General features: G+C 43.1%; 2 protein-coding genes across 3 annotated transcripts in view; both read left to right on the plus strand.

The window, feature by feature from the left end:
- LOC140907042 (tubulin beta-2 chain) overlaps positions 1-24,137 on the plus strand; it is a 455,512-nt gene that overhangs the window by 284,358 nt on the left and 147,017 nt on the right. The gene's annotated exons all lie outside the window — the stretch shown is intronic.
- The window catches only part of SLC22A23 (solute carrier family 22 member 23), a 165,353-nt gene that overhangs the window by 31,323 nt on the left and 109,893 nt on the right, over positions 1-24,137 (plus strand). For both annotated transcript variants that reach the window (XM_073332151.1, XM_073332152.1), the window contains exons 2-3: positions 2,930-3,033; positions 6,251-6,405. In XM_073332151.1, the coding sequence (XP_073188252.1) occupies positions 2,930-3,033; positions 6,251-6,405 (259 nt within the window). The remainder of the gene's footprint in view (positions 1-2,929; positions 3,034-6,250; positions 6,406-24,137) is intronic.

The raw sequence follows: 24,137 nt of genomic DNA on the forward strand, positions 1-24,137 counted from the left end.
CGCCGATCCCCGTCCCTGGCATCTTCCAAGAGGCTAAAGAAGACCGGGAGAGGAAGATCTCCTACATCCCTGCTAGGAGAAGGAGAGGGCAGGAGGGGAGCCAAGGCCCAAGTAGGGCAGCTTGATACCTCCTACCAGGAGTCAGGCCCCAGCTCAGGTTGAGTGGTCCCGCCCACCCCGACCTAGGTCTGCCACACCGGACAGTGACGGGGAACTTCATCAGTTAGAGGTCCCGTCGACGCCCTGCAGGCAGTGCAGGATATCCTGGCGCTATTGGTGCCGCCCACACCGGTTACAGCAGTACCCTGGTCTAAGGGTAAACCCGCCTTGGGTCCTTTCTCTAGGTCCCCAATCTCAGTGGCACCGTTCCCCATTGCAGGGGATGTTCCTCCGGTGCTTGCTCGCATGGAGCCACCAGGCCTCGAAGGCAGAGAGGCAGGCTCAGTGAAGCCCTCATCAGTCTCTGGACTCAGGGCACTGCTCGCAAGGTTCGAGGCGTGCCTCGCCTGTGACATGGCACAGGCCTGCAGAGGGTCTGCCCTTCCTAGCATCAACAGCACTGGGACCAGCCCAGTGCTTTACCCATGGCTCGGTACTGGTCGCAGGCCCAAGACAGTCGGTCTCAGCAGTGGAGTTATCAGCTCGCTGATATGCATCACCGTGTCATGGATCCCCTAGATCAGGGAGTAGGTTCTTCCTGGTGACCGACCCGCTCCAGCTCCTGGTCCCGCTCTAGATTCCGGTACCAGTTGAGCAGCGTGACTGAGGTGTAGATCATTGGGACGTCGTCACCAATCCACCAAACCCCGCCGGTCTCCAAGGACTCGCAGAAGGGACTTGTCCCGAGCAGATAGCTCCCTGTCCAGGCGCATACAACAAAGTTCAACTGCGACCCCATCTGGCCTTTCTGCCAAAGCTGGTTTCTTCCTTCCATGTCAATCAAGACATCTTCCTCCTGGTGTTTTGTCCCAAGCTGCACATCACTAATGAGGAAAGGAGGCTGCACGCCCTGACATCAGATGTGCTCTGCCATCTTACCCAGAGTGTACCAAGCCCGTCCCCAGGTCAACCCAGCTCTTCATCACAACAGCAGACAGGATGAAGGGCCTTCTGGTGTCATCCCAGAATTTCCACCTGGATCACCACCTGCATCCAGATCTGTAACAAGCTAGCACAGGTCCCACTGATGCTGATCACGAGGGCCCATTCAACCAGAGCTCAGGTGTCCTCAGCAGCCTTCCTGGCACACATTCCCATCCAGGACATTTGCAGAACCATGGCATGGTCTTCGGTTCACACATTTACGGTGCATTACGCCCTCACACAACAGGGCAGAGACGACGCTGGGTTCGGCAGAGCTGTGTTGCAATCTACACGTCCATGAACTCCTACCGGCCTCCATTGGTACTGCTTGGGAATCACCTAATAGGGAATGGACAGGAGCAAGAACTTGAAGAAGAAAAGACAATTATCTGTTCCATAACTAGTGTTCTTTGAGGTGTGTTGCTCATGTCTGTTCCATGAGCTGCCCTCCGTCCCCACTGTCAGAGTTTCCAGCAAGAAGGAACTGGGGTGGGGTGGGAGCTGGCAGCCAGGGCCGGCTCTAGGCACCAGCAAAACAAGCAGGTGCTTGGGGTGGCACGTTTCTGGGGTGGCATTCCAGCGCCAGCCATGCCATCCCTAGAAATGTACCCCAGCTCGCCTCTGCTCCACTTCTGCCTCCGCCTGCTCCCCTGAGCGAGCCGCCTGGGAGAGAGGGCAGAGGCGGACGTGAGCTGGGGTGGGGAGCGGTTCCTCTACCCCCCCCCCCCGTTAATTCCTCCCCCCCTCCCCACCCTTGCTCACCTCCACTCTACCTGCTCCCCTGAATGCGCTGCCTCTCCCTCGCCGGAGAGGGACGGGGGAGAAGCGGAGCGGCGGCGTGTTCAGGGGAGCAGGCAGAGCGGAGGTGAGCTAGGATGGGGAGTTGCGGGGGAGGAGGTGGGGCCGAGTTGGGGCGGAGCCGGGGGTGGTGGAGGTACGAAATAAAAGCGGGAGCTTGAGGACACGTTTGTATTGAAGTTACTGGGATCCAGGAGAGGAAACTGATGTGAGGCCACTTGCAGGTTGCCCTGGGGTCATGAAGGGTCACTCGGGAGGAGACCACTCATTTACACTCCCCCTTTGGAGTACGACAATTTCAGCAACTGAGATGGTTTTAGAGTGCAATTCCAGCACCTTCTTATCCTGGCACCGTAAAATGGCACTGTGGAAAGAGCTGAATCAGGCCGACACACTCTTGCACTTGATTGTCCTACTGCTCTTCTTACCTCTGTGTCAATAGAACGTAGCCTTTCCTAAGTGCAGGCTGTTTTTCTTACACCATCGTCCCATCTTACTCTAGAGAAAGTGGAGTACTGACGGGGGCTACTATACTGTGTTGCAAAAAGGTTACCGTCAATTGATCTGAAGTAGCCTGAACCTGGTGACTCTGTGGCCTGTTACAAAACTGATCATCTTCCCCAGGCATTTGAAAACAGAGGATTAGGGAAATCTGAGATTTGAAATTGTCTGACTTCCTGGTGGTGGTTTACATAGAATTTTGCTGCTGACATGTTGGGGTATTATTTGGATATATTTTTAAGTTAGTTCAAGACTGCCTAGAACATATGGATAGATGCCCATTTTTATAAATCCAAATAAACAAACTTGGGAAGAAAGATTTAATGACCAAACTTCTAAGCGCCTGATCCAACTCTCACCAAAGTAAAGGAGAGTCTTTTCATTCCCAGTAATGTGAGTTGGATGTGGACTTGAATAATGAATTAAGAATATTTTTAAGTGTGAATGCTAAAATTGAAAAGAACACCTACAACAACATCTGTATGTTTAAATGCACCAGAGAGGAATCAAGTATGTTTCAATGTACCTATCTCTTTTCTTCTTTCAGTGGGATCTCGTTTGTGAATCTTCCTGGAAAGTCCATATTGCTAAATTCTCCCTACTGGTAGGCTTAATCTTTGGCTACTTGATAACAGGATGTATAGCTGACTGGTGAGTGAAAAATCTTTTAATGTTATATAATTTAAATGAATAAAGATGCTAAGTATCTCTCTCGAACTTTTTTAAAAGTTCCTATTCAGGAAGAACCTTTTAATAATTAGATCTGCAGACCTCTGAAAAGAGTAGCATGAATTGGCAGTACAAAATTGTTTTAATTGCTTGGGCTGAGTCACTTATAGCATGATAAATAACAAAAGGAAAATACTTAACTATTGACTTCTAATTATTTGCTGATGACACACTTTGGTACTGCTGTCATGACAGAGCAGAATTAAATATTTTCTAATTATTTAAAAATGGAGCGTTTGTTTTAGATAGCACTAGCCTCTTGTGTTCTGTCAAATAGATACTACAATCACAAATTACTTTTTAGCCATACTTGCTGGTAAAAGGGACAGTGTCAACACATATTTGGCCAAAATTCTCATCTTATTTTTAAAAGGCCTTTACAAACCTTTCCACTGTTTTGTTATTTTTTAAAAGTTGTTTTGAAACAAATGACCATTCCCTTGCAGTGTTTGAAACCCAAATATTGCATAATGACAGGTTTCAGAGTAACAGCCGTGTTAGTCTGTATTCGCAAAAAGAAAAGGAGGACTTGTGGCACCTTAGAGACTAACCAATTTATTAGAGCATAAGCTTTCGTGAGCTACAGCTCACTTCTTCAGATGCATATCGTGGAAACTGCAGCAGGCTTTATATATACACAGAGAATATGAAACAATACCTATTCCCACCCCACTGTCCTGCTGGTAATAGCTTATCTAAAGTGATTTCCAGCACAAATCCACCTGGATTTCATATTCTCTGTGTATATATAAAGCCTGCTGCAGTTTCCACGATATGCATCTGAAGAAGTGAGCTGTAGCTCACGAAAGCTTATGCTCTAATAAATTGGTTAGTCTCTAAGGTGCCACAAGTCCTCCTTTTCTTTTTCCAAATATTGCAGCATTAAGAACATACATATCTGCATTTCTCAAAGTGTGGGGGTATATCCCTCTGGATTACTGGGGAATGGGAATATTGATAGAACTCTCAATTATTCTCCAGAATCTGCTTTCACTTTTAAAAAAAAAATATATCTAGCTGGTATGATTACAAAGAAAAACTTTATACTGTAACCAAAGTGATATATGCTTGAGCTTGCAGAAAGCCTGAAACAATAGCTTTATGGTATGAACCTGCCCCATTCATTCCAGTGGATGCTAACTTACTTGTCAGTTATTATACTTTTTTCACTACTGATTGAAGCATGGAAGAGATGAGAGGAGATGTGGTGTTATGAAGATTTACATGATTACTGCTCACTTTGGTGCCATACCTCACAGCTGTGAGGAGGCGAACCCTGCTGCATGTGTGAAACAACGTGGCCCAAAGCTTCACAGCATCTTAATTTCAATTTTAAATAATAAAATAATGTGGCATTGAAATATTTATTTAATGTCCAGTATTCGATATTCATTGCTCCTCAAAATAAAGCCTTATGGATGTGTATGATGGCGTATAGTTTTATTTCATTTAAATAAAATTCTAAAATTAGGGTAGATCTTAAACAACATGTGACAGAATTGTGGGGAGATGGGTGAGAGTATATGATTTGTTTCATTGCCCTGCAGAAGGGTGTGGGTAGGGTGCTCAGCTTTTAAAAGTTTGGGAAAAACAGATGTAAGTGACCAAATTTACAAAAGGGAAACTGACTTAATTTATTTGCATTGTCTAAGTTGAGAGAAATGCATGAAACGAGAGAGCATAAATAGTGACATAAATTGGATTTTGAAAATTTTCACTTTTAATAATCTGAGCTTGTGGTAGTTACCTAGATAAAGAAATTTGTTTGCAGCATACAGATTTTTAAGTTGATGGTGTTCCTTTAGAAGGAAACTTCTAAAGCTATAAGTGATGACCGCATGACACTATAGTGATTTTCATTCACCAAGTAATTATTAGGGGAAATCTTAGCTGTGTGGGTAGGTATAGGTGGAAGATCTATGGGATCCAGCATGTGGAGACTCCATTTATTCAAACTGGGGACCAAATCCTTATCCAACAACCAGTGCATTATGGATGGTAGCACGTGTTCTAATACAGTGTGGTATGGGCAGTTTGTCACACTCTGGGCTAGCACAATGTGCTACCAAAAAACGTTTACTGCTTCTTTCTACAGGAGCACCGTGATCACTGGAAATTGGGCTTACTTAGAATTTTCAGCGTATGGCAATATTCATGCTTATATATGCACAGAGTTTGCCCCTCACATGCTGTCTTCAGACCATTTTTCTTTTGACAGCAGTGCATATTTTATAGCATTAGATGCATGTATCTGCAAGTGCATCTGAATATCCCATCCCATACACTGCTGGTTGCACAAAGGTCTATGGCTGCTTGCATCCTTTGTCCAAAACAAAATGGCAGGTGTCTGGCTGCAAATAATGTTGAAACCTGTGGCCCTTTGGAAATATTCCGCGTTTCATAGCTGGTGGATTGTGGAATCCAGGGGGGTGCTGATTGAGATGAATAAAGCAGTTCATTTCTTTTAGAGGTATTGCTTCAGGTTCTCTGAAGACTCAGAAAAGTGATGCTTCTTCCGTTTATACTTGGTTTACATTTTTGAGGCTGTTTCCACAACCACAGGGGCTAGAAACTTAGTTTTTAACTAAACGAAAGCTGAGATTTGTGGAAGCTGAAGCATGTGGCAAGAGGAGAATTCGCTGGTAAATTTAATGGGCATGGAAAATGTCTCTTCTCTTGAGGGGAAACTTCTATTAATCAAGTGACCTTTCCTCACTATGGAAAACTAAGGGCTTTTTCCCAAATCGCCTGTCATAATTTTTGTTAAAGGCTTGCACTTACTGCAATTTTTATATATTTATTTGCTGTTTTGTTCACTTTCAGGCTTTGAAAATGGCTCTTATATTAAATAGTGATGCACTTAATGCTATTTGCTTTAATCTGTTCATAAATGAATTTGTCCATGAAATCTTTGCAAGACTAATCAAAGCAATAATTGAATTTAATATGCAGAAATGTGAGAAGTGTCTGTGGGTGGGGGGTGGGGAGTGTGTTGGCTGCTATTAAAAATTGGTAGCAGCATTTGGGAGGAACTATGTAATTTGTTCCCAACTGTGCCTATGTCCTCTGCAAGACATAAGCATCTAGTATTGTGTCCACCTTGGATTTTAACACTATTCTCCCCACTTTCCGTTTGTAGGGTTGGTCGACGGCCAGTGCTACTCTTCTCGGTTATATTCATTCTGATATTTGGACTGACTGTGGCTCTCTCGGTAAATGTGACAATGTTCAGCACGCTCAGATTTTTTGAAGGGTTTTGCCTGGCTGGAATAATCCTCTCCCTGTATGCACTGCGTGAGTATTACCTTCATAATTTAGCAAAAAACATGTTTTGCTTAAATACACAGTCTGCTATGTGTTATACTTCCTGCAGTATGTCTTTCAAGAGACTTGTACAAAAAACAGTTGAATCCCAGAGTTCTTTTAAGTCTACTGCATTGGTTTTGTTCCTGGAAATTCCTCCTCCCCCGCCCCAATTCCCATTTTTTCTTGCGTTGCTGGAGAATCAGCCTATGCAGAAAACGTGTTCATGAGTTTGCAAATGGAAGAAAGGATCAAACAATGTTTATTCTTTTGAATTTCTTTAACCTGGGAGTTGCCTCCTGTGTCCTGGCAACGTTCACGGCATAACAGATGTCAACATGATTTCACAACAACTCTTTTCAGCGATTTGAAAAATCCTTGTCTCTTTGTATGTATGGTGGCACGTGATTTTTACTGAGATGTCTTTGATATTAGTAGCTGGGATTATTCCTCTATATAGTCATTTACAGAATTGCGAAAGAGAGGGAAAATTGGTGAAGTCTCATGCTCTTTCTTTGAGTCGCATTGTTCTCTGAACTGCTTTGCTTTGTTTGCTGAGAGAAACTGGACGGAAATCTTGTGAGAAACTAATGTTTGCTCACTGTCGTGTAAGGAGAGAGAGGACTGCTGGTTGATATGGTACACCTAAATGATGTCTATACTGCAGTTAGACAGCCTCATGCCAGCTGACTCAGGCTTGCAGGCCTCAGGGTCTGGGGCTGTTTAAATGTGGTGCAGACATTTGGGCTCAGGCAGCGGTCCGGGTTCTGGGAACCTCTCAGGATCCTAGATCCTGAGCTGCAGCCCAAGCCCCAACATCTGCACTGAATTATAGAATATCAGGGTTGGAAGGGACCTCAGGAGGTCATCTAGTCCAACCCCCTGCTCAAAGCAGGACCAATCTAAATCATCCCAGCCAGGGCTTTGTCACTGGAATCAAACAACCCCTTAACCCAAGCCTTGTGAGTTCGAGTCAGCTGGCATGGGACAGCAGCAGGTTTTTAAGTGCAATGTAGATCTACCCTTACTGGCCAAAATTTTCAAAAGCCTCCAGTTCTCCCCCCCTCAAGGTTTTTGCTCAGCACTATATGAAAATCAAGCTCCTTTAAGGCATCTCAAGTCAGGAACACAAAAGACTAGTCACTTCTAAAATTGGCTGCTATTTTTATTAATCAGAGAGTTAAAAACGGTTTTTAAGTGTGACTTCCAGCTAAATTAATAAACATTCTTCAATGTCCAACTCATAGTTTAGGCGGGGAAAGAGAAATGGCATAAAAGATAAATTCCTAAATCTGATATTTTCACAGGCCTCTGCCTCTTTCTCTCTCAACCTCTCTGCATTATACTGGAATATAGATAAAGATATTCCCTTCCCAGGAGCCAGGCAAAACTGTTTTGATTGGCAGCTGTGTCTGGAGTACTGCCGTAAGTACAGTAGAATGACCATGTACAGTAGTATGACCATAATTAGCATCTAATATCTTATCGACAGGAAAGTATGGCATTTTATTCTTTTATTTCTGGCACTGAAAAAGAATTTATCAAAATATATCCTGGAACCTTCAGTACAGTTCTTCATAAAGTTTTATTTACTTCCTATTGTAAAGTAGATTAATATTCAGTCCATCAATCTCAGGATTTAGCACAACATCCTTAACCTGCACATACATAAGATCCTTCATAGTGCTGGGTTGTTCTGTTTTTGTTTTTTTGTCTTTAGGTTACATTGAGAGGAGATAGGGTGATTAATATATACAAGATTTTGTTCAGTGTGCCATAATAAATTCTATGGTACCTTGGATACATTTTCTTCTCCTGCCTTTGCTCATATAATTCAAATCCGGCCCCAGCTTTCAGTGTTACTGAATAGAAGTAAACCGTACAGGTGTTTATAGCCTGCAAAGGTTATTAGCCTGCCACAAAGATGTGGTTTAGCTTCCTAGTTATGATTGGACTTAGTGCCCACCTAAGGGAAATTTATAAATGACCACCTCAGATGCTTTGGGAATGGAAATAGTATTAAAGTGTTGCTTGAAAACATAGGACTGCTAAGTTTTAGTTTCCTTGCAAGGCACTTGGAATGGCAGAGTTAGAACAGCTAATGGTTTCTTTCCTTTCAAACACCCCTAATACACTAAGGCAGCGGTTCTCAAACTGTGGGTCGGGACCCCAAAGTGGGTCGTGACTCTGTTTTAATGGGGTCACCAGGGCTGGCATTAGACTTGCTGGGGCCCGGGGCTGAAGCCGAAGTCAGAGCCCCACCGCCCAGGGCTGAAGCCAAAACCCAAGGGCTTCAGCCCTGGGTGGCAGGGCTCAGGTTACAGCCCCCCGGCTCAGGGCTGAAGCCCTGAAGCTTTGGCTTTGGGTGGTGGGGCTCAGACTTTGGGTTTGGCTCTCCTGCCCGGGGTCATGTAGTAATTTTTGTTGTCAGAAGGGGGTCACAATGCAATGAAGGTTGAGAACCCCTGCACTAAGGGTAGGTCTACATGGGAACTACACCTGAGCTAGTGCAGGCATGTCTACCCGAGCTGGAATTACACCTTCCCTAAGTGCATTAGGGTGTTGGGGAGGAAAGAACCTAGCAATGTAGCCATGGCCGTGTAGTGGGCTAGCTACCCAGAATACATACTTTGCGTCTTGGACGAGTACATACAGGGGTGGCTAGCCTGGGCTGCTGCGGCTACACGTCTGTTTTTAGCGCACTAGTCCGATCAGAGGTAGCACAGGGATCTCTGCTCGAGCTGAAAATCACACCTTCCAGCCCCAAACTGAGCATTGGAGAACTCACATTCTTTCAAAGACAATGGTGAGATTGAATTGTGTGGGAGCAGAGAGGTATCAAATCCTCAGAAGGGTTTAAAGACACAGATGCTCTCACAAGAGGTCAGATGATTCAGAAAGAGATTGAGGCGGAGACTGTTGGGAAGCAGTCTTATCCCGCAGAAGTTGTGGGAGCGGGGCTCTGAGTTGAGAGGTCTACCTTAGGTAAGATAGATGTGTATAGGCTGTTCATTGTTTTTAACAATCCTTTTCTCTTGCTATGCTGTGTTCCTATGTGAAGATTAAACAGTACTTTGTTTTTAAAAAAAGGCAGTTCTGGGTCACTCTGTGAGCCACTGGTCACAGGTCCCAAAGGGAAGAACTGAAAGTAGCTGAACCTAGTCAGACCTGTTGGGGGTAAACGCAGTTGATGCACAGGGCACTAACCCAGCACTCTGCCTCAAAGTGGGAGAATTGCAGAATTCTGCCTCAGAGAATTTGAAGGCTCGAGGCCTGACACCAGAAGAGGGGACAGAGGTGTGCAGCTAACCCTGAAACATGATACACATGCAGCAGCCAGAGGCACGCTCTCTCCCACTGCTATCCTGAATTGGTTTGCTTGCGGCCTCCCCCGGGTTATTAGTCATACTGAACAAAGTGCACTCAGCAAACATGACAATTGCTGAGCATGTGATGAGGAAGACATTGATCGTTTTTTTGGTTCTGACACAAAGGTAATTCCCATCCTTAGCTCACTTAGTCTTGTAGGGCCATTGCTCTGAGAGTTGTTGTGATTGACTTCTGCGTGGCACCACCCCTTGCTTACTTTAGCTTTATATTTAAATAGACAGGAAAACACTACTAAGGCCCAGATCCTGCCAATGACTCTGCATAAATAGCAATTTGTGACACATTTTGCTCCATTAACTTCATTGGAATTCCATGCAAATGCAGGGGTCCTATAGTGTAGAGTGCAAAATGGAGACCAATGGCACTTGGCATGGGATTTTCTTATCGCTAAAATGCGATGACACTTGTCATATTCATTAAGAAGGCACAGTCCTCCACGCTAAAAATCTTGAAGGGGAAAGTATCTTTCTGGGTGAGTAGAACTGGCATACTAACATCCGTGCATGTTCTTCTCTTTTATCGTTTCAAATGATTTTGTGCTATTGCAAAGAAACTAATGTTATTGCAATGCATCCCTCTCAGTGTACCGGAATGAAGAACAGAGCTGGAGCATTGCCTCCTAAGGCATAGCACAAAGCAAAGGGAACAGGAAACTAAAAATGATATGGAAAGAGACCACCTGCAGTGCAACTAAGATTTTTTTCCTCCCCTACTTTCCTGATTTTGAAGTTTTCTATAATGTGAAGCAGTGTGGTGATAAAGGAAAATGGCGATGATGTGAACTGAGGTCTCTCAGTGGGTGAAAAGGTTATTTTCTGCCAAATGCTGCTGACAGCTTTAACATGCCATCATTCTAATGACCTTACCTGAGCTTAGACAGCATGAGCAGTAGCACAGATTTGCACACAATCCTAGAATGCTCAGTAATTTCATGGGTGACTGAGCTGCAGACTGCTTTGAGAAATTAGAAAGCATAAACTTGAATGAACATGTACATAGGCTCTGAAAATAGGTTTGTTATAAGGGAGGAGATGTATTTCCATGTCACTGCAAGGGGGTTGGTGCCCCTGAGTCTCGGTGCACAATAAAAGGAAGTAGGGCCACGTTGTTCTAGTCTCTTTAAATTTCCGTGGAGATACCTGCTATGGAATTTCTAGCTCATTCTTCAAAAGACGGTTCAGATTGTCCAGTAATCTTTTCAATTGTGATGTCTCTTGTATAATTAATAAGCTTTATGGCTTTGTTTTCTTTGTCCATTTTAAAGGATTAAAAGGTTGAGGGTGACTTTAAGTTGGCAGAAGTTTAGCGTGGGTCCTATTGACTCACCAAGAAGGGAGGCTGCCTTTTGGTGATTTTTTTTTTTTTTCTGGAAGACTTGTAACCTGTAGTCGAAGGCTAGAGTTTTAGCTGAAGAAAGGCGCAAGACCTGTACAGAGCAAATCCAGCTACTAGGCTGTGGGTTTTCAGGGCCAGATTTGCAAAAGAACGATGCTACCAATTAGGCAACAAAATAAATGGTCAGATTTTCAGCATGGTAACTGCTGAGCTTTTTTCAAAAATGTAGCTATATGTGTGGGAATATGAGCTCCTGGGTTCTGAGCACTTTTGGTAATCTGACCTTGAATGGGTACGACCACTCCAGCGTCTAGTCAAACCCTCAGTACATCATTATCTTCCCCCAACCCTTCAATAACAAAACGAACAAATGTAGCCGAAACGAGTTACGTTAAGTGTTAGAGAGAGAGAAATTGTTTAGTGCAATCCAAATCTGAACGACTGCATGACTAAAGCTATGAAATGAATCTTTCAAGTGGGGGAGGGGAACATTCAACCAGTTTCCCGACAGACTGAAATGAGGTTTGACTTTGTGATGCCTTGATAAGATTCTGTTCTGGTGACAAGATCAAGGTTTTAAAATTAACAACTTCTTGTTTATATAATCACTATCTACCCTAACTAATTATATTCAGCTTTGGTGTAGCAAGAGTGATCACAGACAGATCCTTTGAGAGAGGTTTTCACTGGATCTCACTTCAGTGTATCGAACAGTGCAGTATTGAATGTTGCTCAAAGAACAAATTCAAATTTCTGAAATATCTGATCGAGGTGCAGGTTTCTATACATTGTATATTGGTAAGTTTACTGCTACTTAATTTTTTAATTGCTGCTGTATAAGAAACATTAAGTAAAATAATATAAATTAGGGAGCCCCAAGCTGCTCAACCTAGGTCTGTGTTGACAACCTTTCAGTAACCCCCTGTGGATTGTGCTTAACCTGCACAAAATGAAGTAGGATGCAGCCCACGAAACTACAGGTCCCAACATGCAATATTTCATTAAAAAAAAATCTCCCTTGCTCCACATTCTGTTTCTCAGCAAAACCAAATCTTGACCTCTGACCTTATCAGGTCACCTCAATCTCTTTATTCCTGCTCCCCATTATTTTGTGTTGTTTTTTTTTCTTCTTCAGGGCATATACTCTCCCTTCAGGGCATTTGCTGACTGCTCCATTTTAATCCTTACATCTTCTGCACTTTAGCATTACAGTTGCTCCAGAATGCATTGCTCCCTTCTGACACTTGTCAACCTTCTCTCCTCCCAGAAGTAGCATTTGAAGATGACAGTATCCCAGCTGTGACCCTGAGATTATGTTGAGTAAAGGTTGGAAGTTTGTCAGGAGAGGAGAGGAAGTATTTAACTTTTTGGGAGGTGAGAAAAAGTTTGAATAATTCAAAAATTGGAACTGGGTTTTATTTAATCTGAATCAATTTACTCATCCCAGTTACTGGAATATTTCAGGTATCGGCTGTACGGCTAAGAGAAATCCATAGAGTCAATCCCACATGAGATGTAAAATCTAAACTTTTATTTAATGTATTTTGAGCATAATTGGAAATGCAGCCCAACCATAGTGCTGTGGATAAATACTCTTGTGGATGACCGTGTTATCCAATATAATGGGTCAGATGAGAAAAAATCAATCCCACGATTTTTCTTGTTCAGAATACAGCCTGCAGTCTCCATGTGAAGTATCCTCCTCTAATTGTTCCAAAAGAGCTTCAACAGCTTTGGTATTCTTGGTGTGAGAAGTCTGGTCTATCTCACAAACGCATTATATTTCTGGGACAACAGTTGTGGTTTTCAGGGCTATTTTTATCAAGACACTCAAATAGGAAAATAAGAAACTCCTCAACTTAAATACTGAGGAAACTTATTCTCATTTACACTAGGGTCCTTTTATTAGAGCTGGTTGAGAAATAGTTTTTGTTCCCATGAAAAGTCTTCACAAAAACTAACAAGTTCTCCTTTTTGTTGAAATTTTTTGCTGAAATTTTTTTTACATTTTGTCCAAAAAACCCTCTGAAAACTGAAATTTTAGTTGAAACCCTGTGAGACACTGGCTTCCTCACTAGCCTGGACAATTATCAGCCATACCAAATAAGTCTTTAGCTCTTGGTTTTGGGCTCCATTTATTGTCCAAATGACCACGTACTCACGCAAGGAAAACAAAGCTTCCATTTCGGGGCTTTCTACCCAGTCACCATGTTGCCCAGTCCTGACCACTAGAGTCTTCCTTCCTTAGGGACTGCTGCAGGTCACTGTCCTTTCCTGCAGCTTCTCCCCACACTCCCCCCCATCTGAGCCACTTGCTGACTTTTGTAATCACTTAGTCCCTGTGACATTCCACAGGGTACAATCTGTACCGTTGAACAGCTGTGTTCCCTCAGTTCTTAACCTGGGGTGCCATTTACACTGCTTTGCTGTAAGAGCAGCCACTCCTGGCCTGTTCACACTAGCATGTAAATTCACTCCCAGCTGAATGATATGAGAGCTTCTAGTCAGCCATTCCTGAATTATATTGCAGAGCAACACCAGCAAACTCCCAGTCCCAGATTTGTCCCCAGAAATGTGCATTTTGTACTGCCCAGCTCTTTCCTTCTGGACAATACACTCTCGTAGAAAGTCCATTATTTCATTAATAGAAAATGACAAATCCTGTTATCTCAAATGGAAGTTTCCAAACACACACAGTCTTAGATCAAACAATAAATCAAGTTTATTAACTACAGACAGTTAGATTAGATAGATTTTAAGTGATGAAGCATAAAAGTCAGAATTGGTTACAAAGGAAAAAGGTAAAATGCAAATACTCAACTTAATAAGCTAAGTGAACTTGAAGCAAAGAGGTTCTTTTGTTTTTAAACCCCTTGCTCATAGCAGTCAGGCTGGCCCTTTCATCCCTGACCACTCCCCCAGTTCAGTGGTACTTTTTTTGTCTTTCAAATGTTGTTTGATGCTATGAGTGGAGAGAGGTGATTTGGGGCCTCTGTTCCTCATTTTTATACCTTTTCCAGCCAGTCTGTTCCATTACCAAAATGTAAATTTCTTCTTCATGCCAGAGAATAGCCACTTAAAACTGGTGATAGTCTGTTTGATTATGCCGACGTCTGGCTGAGATGCTGACTAGTTGTTTGTCTCTGAGGAACTGGTTTGGGCTGCTTCCCCAGATTTGGAAGATGCCGTAGTAACATCATAGAGTAGAATCTTATGCCTTTACATACGGAGTTGCCACACACATTTTACCAGTACAATAAAGATCAGCAAATGATGATGAGTTCAAATGATACCCGACAAGGCATACTTTGTATAAAGTTTATCATAGTTGTGTAACAGTGGTAAACATAGGGTACAGATTGTCCCTTCCCAGTTGATTCTGATGATTCACCAAGGCTGGCTGGCTGGCCAGCCCCATGCCTCTGGCCCAGAAGGGTATGTCTACACAGCCCACGGAAATGAGCGTCCCCGCTCAGGTTGATAGGCTCAGATTAAAATGGCTCACACTGCCACTCTAAAAATATCTGCATAAAACCAGGTGGGCTTCAAAGCCTGAACTCCAGCCCAAGCTGCAACTTGAAAACACTGTCTGTACAGCTATTTTGAAGGAACTAGCATGAGTCCAACTAGCCTGAGACTATCCACCAGGTGTGGCCGGCTTGCTCCTATGGGCTGTGTAGACATACCCTAAAGTAGTGGTTCTCAACTGGGGGTCCGCGAGCCCTTTCAGGGAGGCTGCAGAGCCCCATGGCTGAAACCTGATTCCCCCAGGAGAGGCGTGGGGCTGAAGTCAGCAGGCCTCCCTCTCCCCCAAGCCAGGAGCAGTGGATCGATGAAGCCGGGAACCCCAGAGCCATGCTCCCTGCCCCCCGAAGCTGTGAGTGCCACTGGGAGCCCCCCACACCCCATACGCAGCCCTTAACTACCCTCTGAGCTACCTTCCTGTCTACACACACAGCCCCTAGCTACCCTTTCCTTGCACCCTGAGCGGTTTGAACTGAGTCCTACTTCAAGTTATATTTTTGGTTGTGTCCCCCCACAGCCCAGACAGGCTGGGTGGCCTCATGAGTGAGTCAGGGGATGGAGGCGGTGCTCCCTCCCTGGACACTGCTGTGTGGAGTTGGCTCCAGCCCTCCCTCTCTCCCCCAGATAGAAGTAAAACTATGCCTATGCCCAAGGGTCCCCCCACGGCCCAGAGCCCCACGCTCTCCCTCCCCCTGCCGGGCCCTGGCATTTTTATAGCATGTTGAGGGGGCCTCAGCAAGAAAAAGTTTGAGAACCTCTACCCTAAAGGGGCAAGCCACCCTGTTACAAGCCCTCATACCCCCCTTCCCCCGTCTTTGTTGAAAACAAACATTTGCTGTGGACATTTTTTTTTTTTTTTAAATGAAAGGCATTTTTGTTGGGGAGGGAAGCGGGAGAGAATACAAATGAAAAATCCAGCCCAGCTCTATCCTTTAACATCACTCTGACAGTGTAAAGGGGTGTTAAAGTGGGTGTAAATTTAAGTTTTGAAACGTTTCCATCTTGACACTGCTTTACACTGCTAGATTAGTATAGAGAGGCCTTGGTGTAAATGAAAATCATGCCCTGGATTTCGGATTGACAGTGAGGAAATAACTTTGATTCTTTCACGTGAACTTGTATTTTTTTCTGTCCTTGCCTTTTGTGGCAGAAACTAAGGAGCATTTTTTTGTTCTGTAAATCTGAAAACTTCACAACTGCTCTTCTTTTGGCACTACGGTCTCCCTCCTGTGTTGATTCCAAAGGGGTGATCAGTGGGGAAACCAGAGAAAGATACTTTTAATTTTGAATGCTCTTTGCACATACATGAGATGTCCTAACCTCCTTAACTTCAGTGTACCTGGTCTAATCATGCCAGGATGCTTCTCCCGTTCTAAACTCTGACTTTGTTCTCCAAGGTTATTTTCCCTTCTGCATTGCAATAAACGAGTGCAGCTTTTAATGTCATACATACATAAAGATTGCTGCCTGGCTGTATGTTTAATGCAACATATAAACTAATATTGGAAAAGTTTAGCAACATTAAGGCTGAGAAATCCATGGAAAGGAATTGAGAGATCTGAGTTGAGATTTAAAATGGCAGATGAGAAAAGTGAAGGGAGAGAGTAATGGAGCTGCTATTGGTACTTTAATAATTGTATGTTCTAAAGATAACCCTGCTGTTTGCCTCAGGGACCAGAACACAAATATCAGTGTTTGAAGATATCCATTGCTGAGTTTCTATCCCCAAAACACAATTTCAAAGCAAAATAATGCAGTAGTCCTGGGAGGGTCAGTAGCTTTTTTTTTTTTTTTTTTTTTAAGAAGCATTTGATTTAAAAGGAAATTGTATCAATTCTGTACTGAACATCCTGTCAGTCCTCAAACCTAGGAGTTTGTGAGTGAGCGAATAGAAACTGTATTGCAGCAGGGAACACTTTATCCTTATCCTTTCTCTGTGGGGCAGAACTAAAATGTCACATTTGACCACTTTGGAACTAGTGTAAGAGAGGTTTTGAAATCTATATCTGGACACAGGCAATATTAGCGAGGCTCAGATTTGGCTCATTATGGAGAGAGGTTCGAGCAGTGATTTTTGTCTCAAGTTTGGTCCCATCTCCTACTTCGGGTTTTCTTTTGGTGTCTATGCTAGATCTGGAATAGCATACTGAGTACCTGCTTGTATTCATGGATCTTTACCAGGTGTGTCTGGTCCATCTCTAACCCCTTCTTCAGGTGGCACACTTTCTTCTTCACCACCTGTGACTGTTGCATTTCAGTAACCTATAGTTTTCCAAATATCCGTCCCAGTGATATCCTTTAGATCCAACCTCCAAGCATTGATCAGAGCAAGTAGCACACAGCAAGATGGAGGACATGGGACTCCTGATAAGATGGGGTGTGATTAAAAACCATTTCACTTTAGCTAGAAGAAAAACCATCATTTACACGAAAGAGTGAGGCATGCTAACAATCAAAGGTTGCACATAGGTTTGAACTATGCATCACCTAGTTATTTGAGGTTGCAAGAACAAAAATGCAGTACAATTAAGAGTATTGACCATAAAAAATCTGTCAGAGCCTAGTGACTGTTAATATGAGAGCAGTACTGCTGTGTGATGCCATGCTATCACAGAGATCCCATCACTGGGTTTCAAGTGGCTGGTGAAATTTGTAATGAGATATTAATGTCTTTAACAGTTAGGCCCAATTTGCAGTGAGAGACACTTGTCTGTTATGATTATGAAATACTCTCATTTCCCCCTATTCTCACACTTCTTCTATGCATGCACTCTGCCCGTGGCAGCTTGCACATTGAATTTATAGTCTGATGTCGCTCTGCCCACAAGAATGAAACATGAAGTAAAATATTTTATGGGAGATCAGTTGTTTCAGAAACAACTCCCTTGTCTGTACTAAGTGGATTAGAGCGGCTTAACAAAGGCTCCCTCTCCCTGATTCCTAGATGGAATATAAAATTTTAAAATATCTATTCATAAATCTAGCAAAAGTTTGGCAAAGTTTCATATTCTTGTCGAGCAGGTTAACGGCAGGTTCAAGAGCGCTTAATTGTGTCTGTTGTAAATGCAGAATTGTATAATCCCCATCATTGACACTGTTTTTGCAAGGTTATTTGCTTGTGCGTGTAGTTATTGGTTTGTTTTTTCTTCTTGGTAACAAGTTGGAAGTATCCAGTTTACAAAAACATCCTGCATTGGTATCAGGAAATAAATGGCAAAATCCTATTACAGAATATAGTCGATTATATGAAGTGGTGGTGTTTAATTTCACTTGCTAAAGATTTCTGAAGATGTGAGTGTTTTTTCTAAGCAGCCTTTCTCTGCAACTATGCTAGAGAGAACCAACTTTTTTTAAAAAAACAGGACTTCAAGCTATCTTCTTCCCAAAATGGTCATCTTCATTTGAGCGGACAGTCTTCACTTTTTTTCTTAGGACATCTCTGTCCTGTCATAGGGAAAAATTAACCAGGCAAAAGAGAAATGCTTCTTGCAGATCCTTTAAAGAAAAGCATGTCCATTATCGGTATCTGTGCTTCTTCTTTTAATTTAGCACCCTTCAGCTCTTGGAATGAGCAGGCTATATCCTTGGGCTCATTTAAAAAAGAAAAAATCCACTGAAACTTGATTAGAGAACCAGATATGATCGGGTCTCAGTTACTGGACTTCCTTCTCACCGGCAAGCTTTTGCTAGCAATGTGCGAGGAGTTTCAGCAGAGAATAAATAGAAACCTGCAGTCAGCAGATGACAATAAATAGTCTGTTGCTCAGAGTAAAGCTTTCTGTCCAGTGACTTGGCAGCGAGTGACTAGGCCCTCAGGAGCAGAAATGCAGCATTGCAACGTTACAGTACTGAAGGTCAGCTTCTTACATGGAAAAATGAGAATACACAGCTTCATTGTTTTCTTTTTCTTCACTGAGCTTGTTCTTCAGGAGAAAGCTAATTTTTTATAAGCTTGTTGTATGTAGTGGGTGAATAAAGGAATAGATGTTGCTGTCTGTGTCCAGTGTGCAAGAATTGAAAGATGGTTACAGGACTGACCTGTTTTTCAACCTCCCGCTTTTATGTATTGCAAGAGAATCTTGAGATCTTTATTTGGAACTGCAGTGGCATGTTTTGTATTTTTTTGTTTCCCGTCCTCACCCCCCTCCCCGTTTCTTAATTAATTAATGAATTTTAAACTGTCACTTAGGAGTTGACATGAAAATGTGTTGCTGAGTAATTATTACATATGAAAACTGGACATAATGGGCTTTAAAAAACAAGGTCAAAGGGGATTTATTATGCTGCATAGATTGGAAAAACATGTAAAAAAAGTCTGAAGTAAGAGTGATTAAGTTTCTGATACATCTGCGTTTTATTTGGGTCAGGAATTACAGAGCTGAGGAAACTCAGTTTCCATATCTAAAACAGATAAGGAAGAGGAGTTTTTCCTCGGAATAATCTATCTTTTGAAAAGGAGAGAGAATGGGAAAAATCAGACATGATACCTCAATCAGGTATGCTGTTGGTTTGTGCTAACAGATATGTAACAAGTATCCACTTTGGAATTGATTTATACACAAATACCTTTATTCTGGTGGTATTGGACTTGGAGTATTGTTTTGTGAAGTAGTATGATAGAATTTCAGGATTTAAAAAAAAAAAACATTAAAGTAATACATTTAAAATTTGCCAAAGTACATAATTTCCAGAAACTGTATACAGCATTAGAATTGCATCTCTCTCTCTCTCTCTCTCTCTCTCTCTCAATCGGGGATCTCAAACTCAAATCACCACGAGGGCCACATGAGGACTAGTACATTGGCCCAAGGGTCGCATCACTGACACCTTTTCATACAAAGATACAAAAGCCCTCCCCCACCCCTGCCCCAGCTATTCCAACCCCTTTCCCAAATCCCCGCCCCGGCCCTGCCTCTTCTCCGCCTCCTCCCCTGAGTGTGCTGTGTCCTCGCTCCTCCCCTCTCCCTCCTGGAAAGTCCTAAGCCCTGCCAAACAGCTGTTTGGCGGCAGGAAGCACTGGGAGGTAGGCAGAGGAGCAGGGACTCAGCGGGGGGTGAGAGGGGCTATGCGGCCCACGGGCCACATGTTTGAGACTCCTGCTCTAAATCTTTAATGAACCCAAACTGTTGTGAAATAAGATTTACACTTCATGAGGAAACAAACATATATACAATACATTAAAAATTTATTGGTAACCTACTGAATTTATCTAAAAACTAAATTGAATTAAGACTAAACCAATTTAAACATAGCAGAAACCTCAATGCTCCAGCACAGACTTTATTATTATGTAGAATTTTCTGTTGGGGAAAATTAAATTAAATATTTTATTTTGGGTTGACTTTTATCTTTGTATCTTGAGCTGCTATGGTGCTTTGTGGGAGTTGCAGTTCTGGATCCTTCATGCCCCCATTCTGCCCTAAGGGCCCAGCTCCATGGACTACATTTCCCATGAGGCTATGCAGTCTCTCCGTGTTGAAGAGCCAACATGGTGCATCATGGGATCAGAAATGGGGAGAGATTGGGATGAAAACAAATATCAAAATATTGGAATTTCCCACTGGATGGCAATTCTGTTTTTTCATCAGTTCTAGTATATTACACGGACAATTTAGGCACAATAAATGTATTCACCTCTTCCCTTTACAAGTTTGTTGTGAACTGAGACATATTTACAAGAACATCTTCAGTAAATGTGATTCAAAATGTCTTGTAACATTCCTGGATGATGATAGATAATATTTAATAGTGCTGAGCACGTAAATATTTTATTTCTGCGAGGCATATGCAATTGACTCCCTTCTATTAAAAGTTTGCAGTTATCACAGGAATCGCAGTAGCCATTTACACTTACTTACTGCAGTTTCTCTTATACTGTGTTTGATTTCCTCTAATCCTAAAACTGAAGGAAGAGTTCTTTTCCTGTGTGGAGCCCCACTAAAGTCCTCAAATTGCAGGATGAAGGCCTAAAATTGCGTGAAACCATCTTCTATTATCATTTGGGATCCTGGTATAATTCTCAGTTCCTTAGGAAAATGAGTCAGTACATGCTGCTCTGTTTTTTATTTGTGGATTTGTTTTGTGTCCATATCATACCTACCCTATGTATTGCTGAGGTAAGCTGACAATTTTTATCGTTACATGAATCCTGTGTGGATTCATTATGGACTTAATTATGTCTCAATGTACACTCCACACAGGATTCATGTAACGATAAAAATTGTCAGCTTACCTCAGCAATACATAGGGTAGGGGTGTGTGTGTGTGTATGTGTATATAGTTCTCATTCTCTCTCTCTTTCGCACACGCACAGAGAAAGCTATGTTAAAAGAACATCGAGTGCTTGCTTGACTTTGTAACTTTAAAGTTAGGAAATGCCAGAATTAAGGTTGCCTGGACAAGCAAAAACAAAATATTGAATATCTGCTCATTAACTGAGCACAGCCATCCTCTGTACTAAATGAGACCAGTATCCTGTGAAGAAAGTAGTGTATGACCATGTAGACGGTATCATAAACGCATATGCACAACAGGGCTGAATTAAGGTTAAATGGGCAACTTTCTTTCTGGCATTTCTTATCTTTTACTTTACAACCTTAATAATGTTCTTTTTAACATAGGGATTTGTGTGTGTAATCTCCTAGGGTTTTAAAAAAGGAAACTGAAAAAACAAATTCCATCAGGTGGCATCGTATTGACATCCATCCACATGAGTCATCATCAGGTTTGGAATCATTATATCCACCACAGAGACTTCTGCACCTTGATCTAACAGAGCAACTGATCGCAGTAGTAGGTTGTCATCCTTTGTGTACTGACATTAGACGGGGATGGGACACTTTGGCCGTGGGTTTCACTGACAATAGAGAAATGAGGAGACTCTGGAATCTTGGGTTGCATTCCAGGCTCTGGACAGGAATGAACTCTAGTGGGCACATACGCTTCTGCCCCATCCCATACTACTTGTCCCTGTCCCAGTCCTATTTCTTCCCCATCCCTGACTCCTTGTCTCAGTCCCATTCTCCTCTCCTAGACCGTTCCAGTGTCCACTCCTCGAGCTTCTCATCCCAGTCCCTTTTTTCTTGCCCAGCAAGACCTAGTTTCACTCCCCCAGACTCCCAGTCTGTGTTCTTCCCCAGTCAGTCTCAGTTCTTCCCCTCCTAGTCCAGTTTTTCTCTCTCTTCCTCCCTCTCTAGTCACCTATGTTCCCTGTTCCTACTGGTTCCTAATCCAGATCACCCACCCCAGGCTCCTCATCTAATCTCCACATCTCCTCCACCCTCTCCCAGCTACTTGTCCTAGTCTCTTTTCACAGCCAGTGCCAGTTCTCCCCTTGTGCCCTGACTCTTTCAGATCTGTTTCTCCACACCTTCACCTCCTTCTCCCCGCCCCACTGGTTCTCAGTCCCATATATTCCTCTAGTTCCTCATTCTATCTCAGTCCCTCCTCCCATTTCCCTCCCTGGCTCCCACTCTATCACATTTTGGGATTCAACCCAGACCAGTGAGAAGTTGCAACCCCAACTGCCCTGTATAATGTTTGGTGCCTTAAATGCTTTGCTGCTGTGGCTCACAGACCCCAGACACCAACAGACAAGTATGCAGATTCCTGTGTGTCTGTGTGCTTGCAGCCCTGGTTCAGTACTCTGATTCCAACAGCCTGCTCGTTACACCCTCAGTCTGAAATTTCCCCCAAACTTTCTGCCCTGAAGTGCCCTCTCCTGGAATATTCAGGGAAGTAATAAAGTCCTTAGTGCCTTTAAAGAGACAAAAGCAGAGTTTATCACTTTAACTGGAGCTAACAATCCTTTCAGTTCAAATGCAGAACTGAGTTGGATTATAGTATAAATAAAACAGGTTTATTAGCAAAAGGACATAGACTAAATTTGATACCAAGTACAAGGAATTGGAGGTAGAATGGGTTAGAAGTAAACAATAAAAATATGCTTTCTAGTGGCTAAGACTTAACAAGGTACAGCCTTGGTTCAAAGTAGATTTCTTACCAATCTTTTTTTTTCCAGCCTTGACTGACTTTCTCTCAGTTGGGACCTCCCGCAGAAGTACAAGGTGCTAGTTTCCCTTGACTTCCTAGGTGGAAGATCTTTGCCTAAACACATTTCTCATATATTGTCACTTCCCAGAGATTTCAACCCTCTTGGCTGAAGGACCCATCCTTCTCAGTTTGCAGGAGCTCTGGCCCTATGTCTGTCCAGTGATGGATGCCAAGATGGCTATTTTTCTCTCTTTATATCTTCTCAAACTCACTGTTTTGGCCTCAGACACAGGGTGACCTCATGCTGTTCTTCCTTTCCTGTGGATTTCCCATCCCCCTGCTGATTCGTATGTAAATGAGGCTTACATTGTTTTGATTCCACCATGCTTAATTTACATTGGAGACAGGAGGGTAGTTGCCTGCCCTCCTGTCTGGGAGAGAACCTGTTTCTCTCCCTTTATTTGGTCACAGACATTAGGGCATAATATTTGTGAGTATCCCTAACTCCTCTTATAGTGTTAATACCTACATTTCACAATGATATTTATCACCAGTATGTCACCAGTTCGCGGATGACACCTTATGTGACCCATTTTACCTACAGGTCATGACAACAGTGAGTTGGGGAACTCTGGGCTGGTCAGGCCAGCTGAAACTCACTGCTATATACCAGGGAGTCCGTAGCCATCTGGCACTGGGGTGCTCTTAGGGTCACACCTCCCCCCCTTACAAAACAGCAGGACGGTTAGTCATTTGTTGACCTCAAGGCAGCAGGTCAGAGCCCTCTTTTATGGACAGGGCATCTGCCACCATATTTCCTTTCCCCTTTGTATGGAAAAAAAATACAACCCTGTTTTGTCTCCTTTGTTCAGTCTCCAACACACAATGTCAGAGAGTATCCATAATTTCACCTTCAGTGTTGTTACAAACATTTCACAGTGATATTAATAACCTGTGTGTTTCTAGATTTCAAACAATATATTCCATGTCACCTTTTCAATAAATACCACAACACCAGTGTGTTAGGTATAGTTAGGTCAGGCCTGACGAGAGCTGCTGATATAGAGTAGTGAACAATTTCCCTCTCTGCATCCCACTGCCAGTCTTCTTGCCTAGCTAATCCCAGTTTCCCCCAACTCCCCATCCTAGTTTCTACCTACCCGACCCCCAGGCTTCTTGTCTAAGTTGACTCCCATCATCCCTATTCCCAAAAGTCTGGCTTTTGTCCCTGTTGCATTTGAATCAGGCAGCTTCCTCCTCCACAGTGCTTGGACTTAGCAGTGGAGACACTGATAGCACAGGAGAGACAGGCTCTCATTTCAGGGGTCCAGACCTGCCACAGCCTACAGCAGCCCATAGTTTGAAAGTCCTGCTCAGCTCCAGGGTTGGAGCATGGCCAGTGCAGATGAAGTCTTTGGGAAATTTAGCTCCTATAATCTGTCTACCAGCCCTGCCTACGTTTATAACTTTCAGATTCTTGC

This window comes from Lepidochelys kempii, chromosome 2 (assembly GCF_965140265.1).
Source record: "Lepidochelys kempii isolate rLepKem1 chromosome 2, rLepKem1.hap2, whole genome shotgun sequence".
NCBI lineage: Eukaryota > Metazoa > Chordata > Testudines > Cheloniidae > Lepidochelys > Lepidochelys kempii.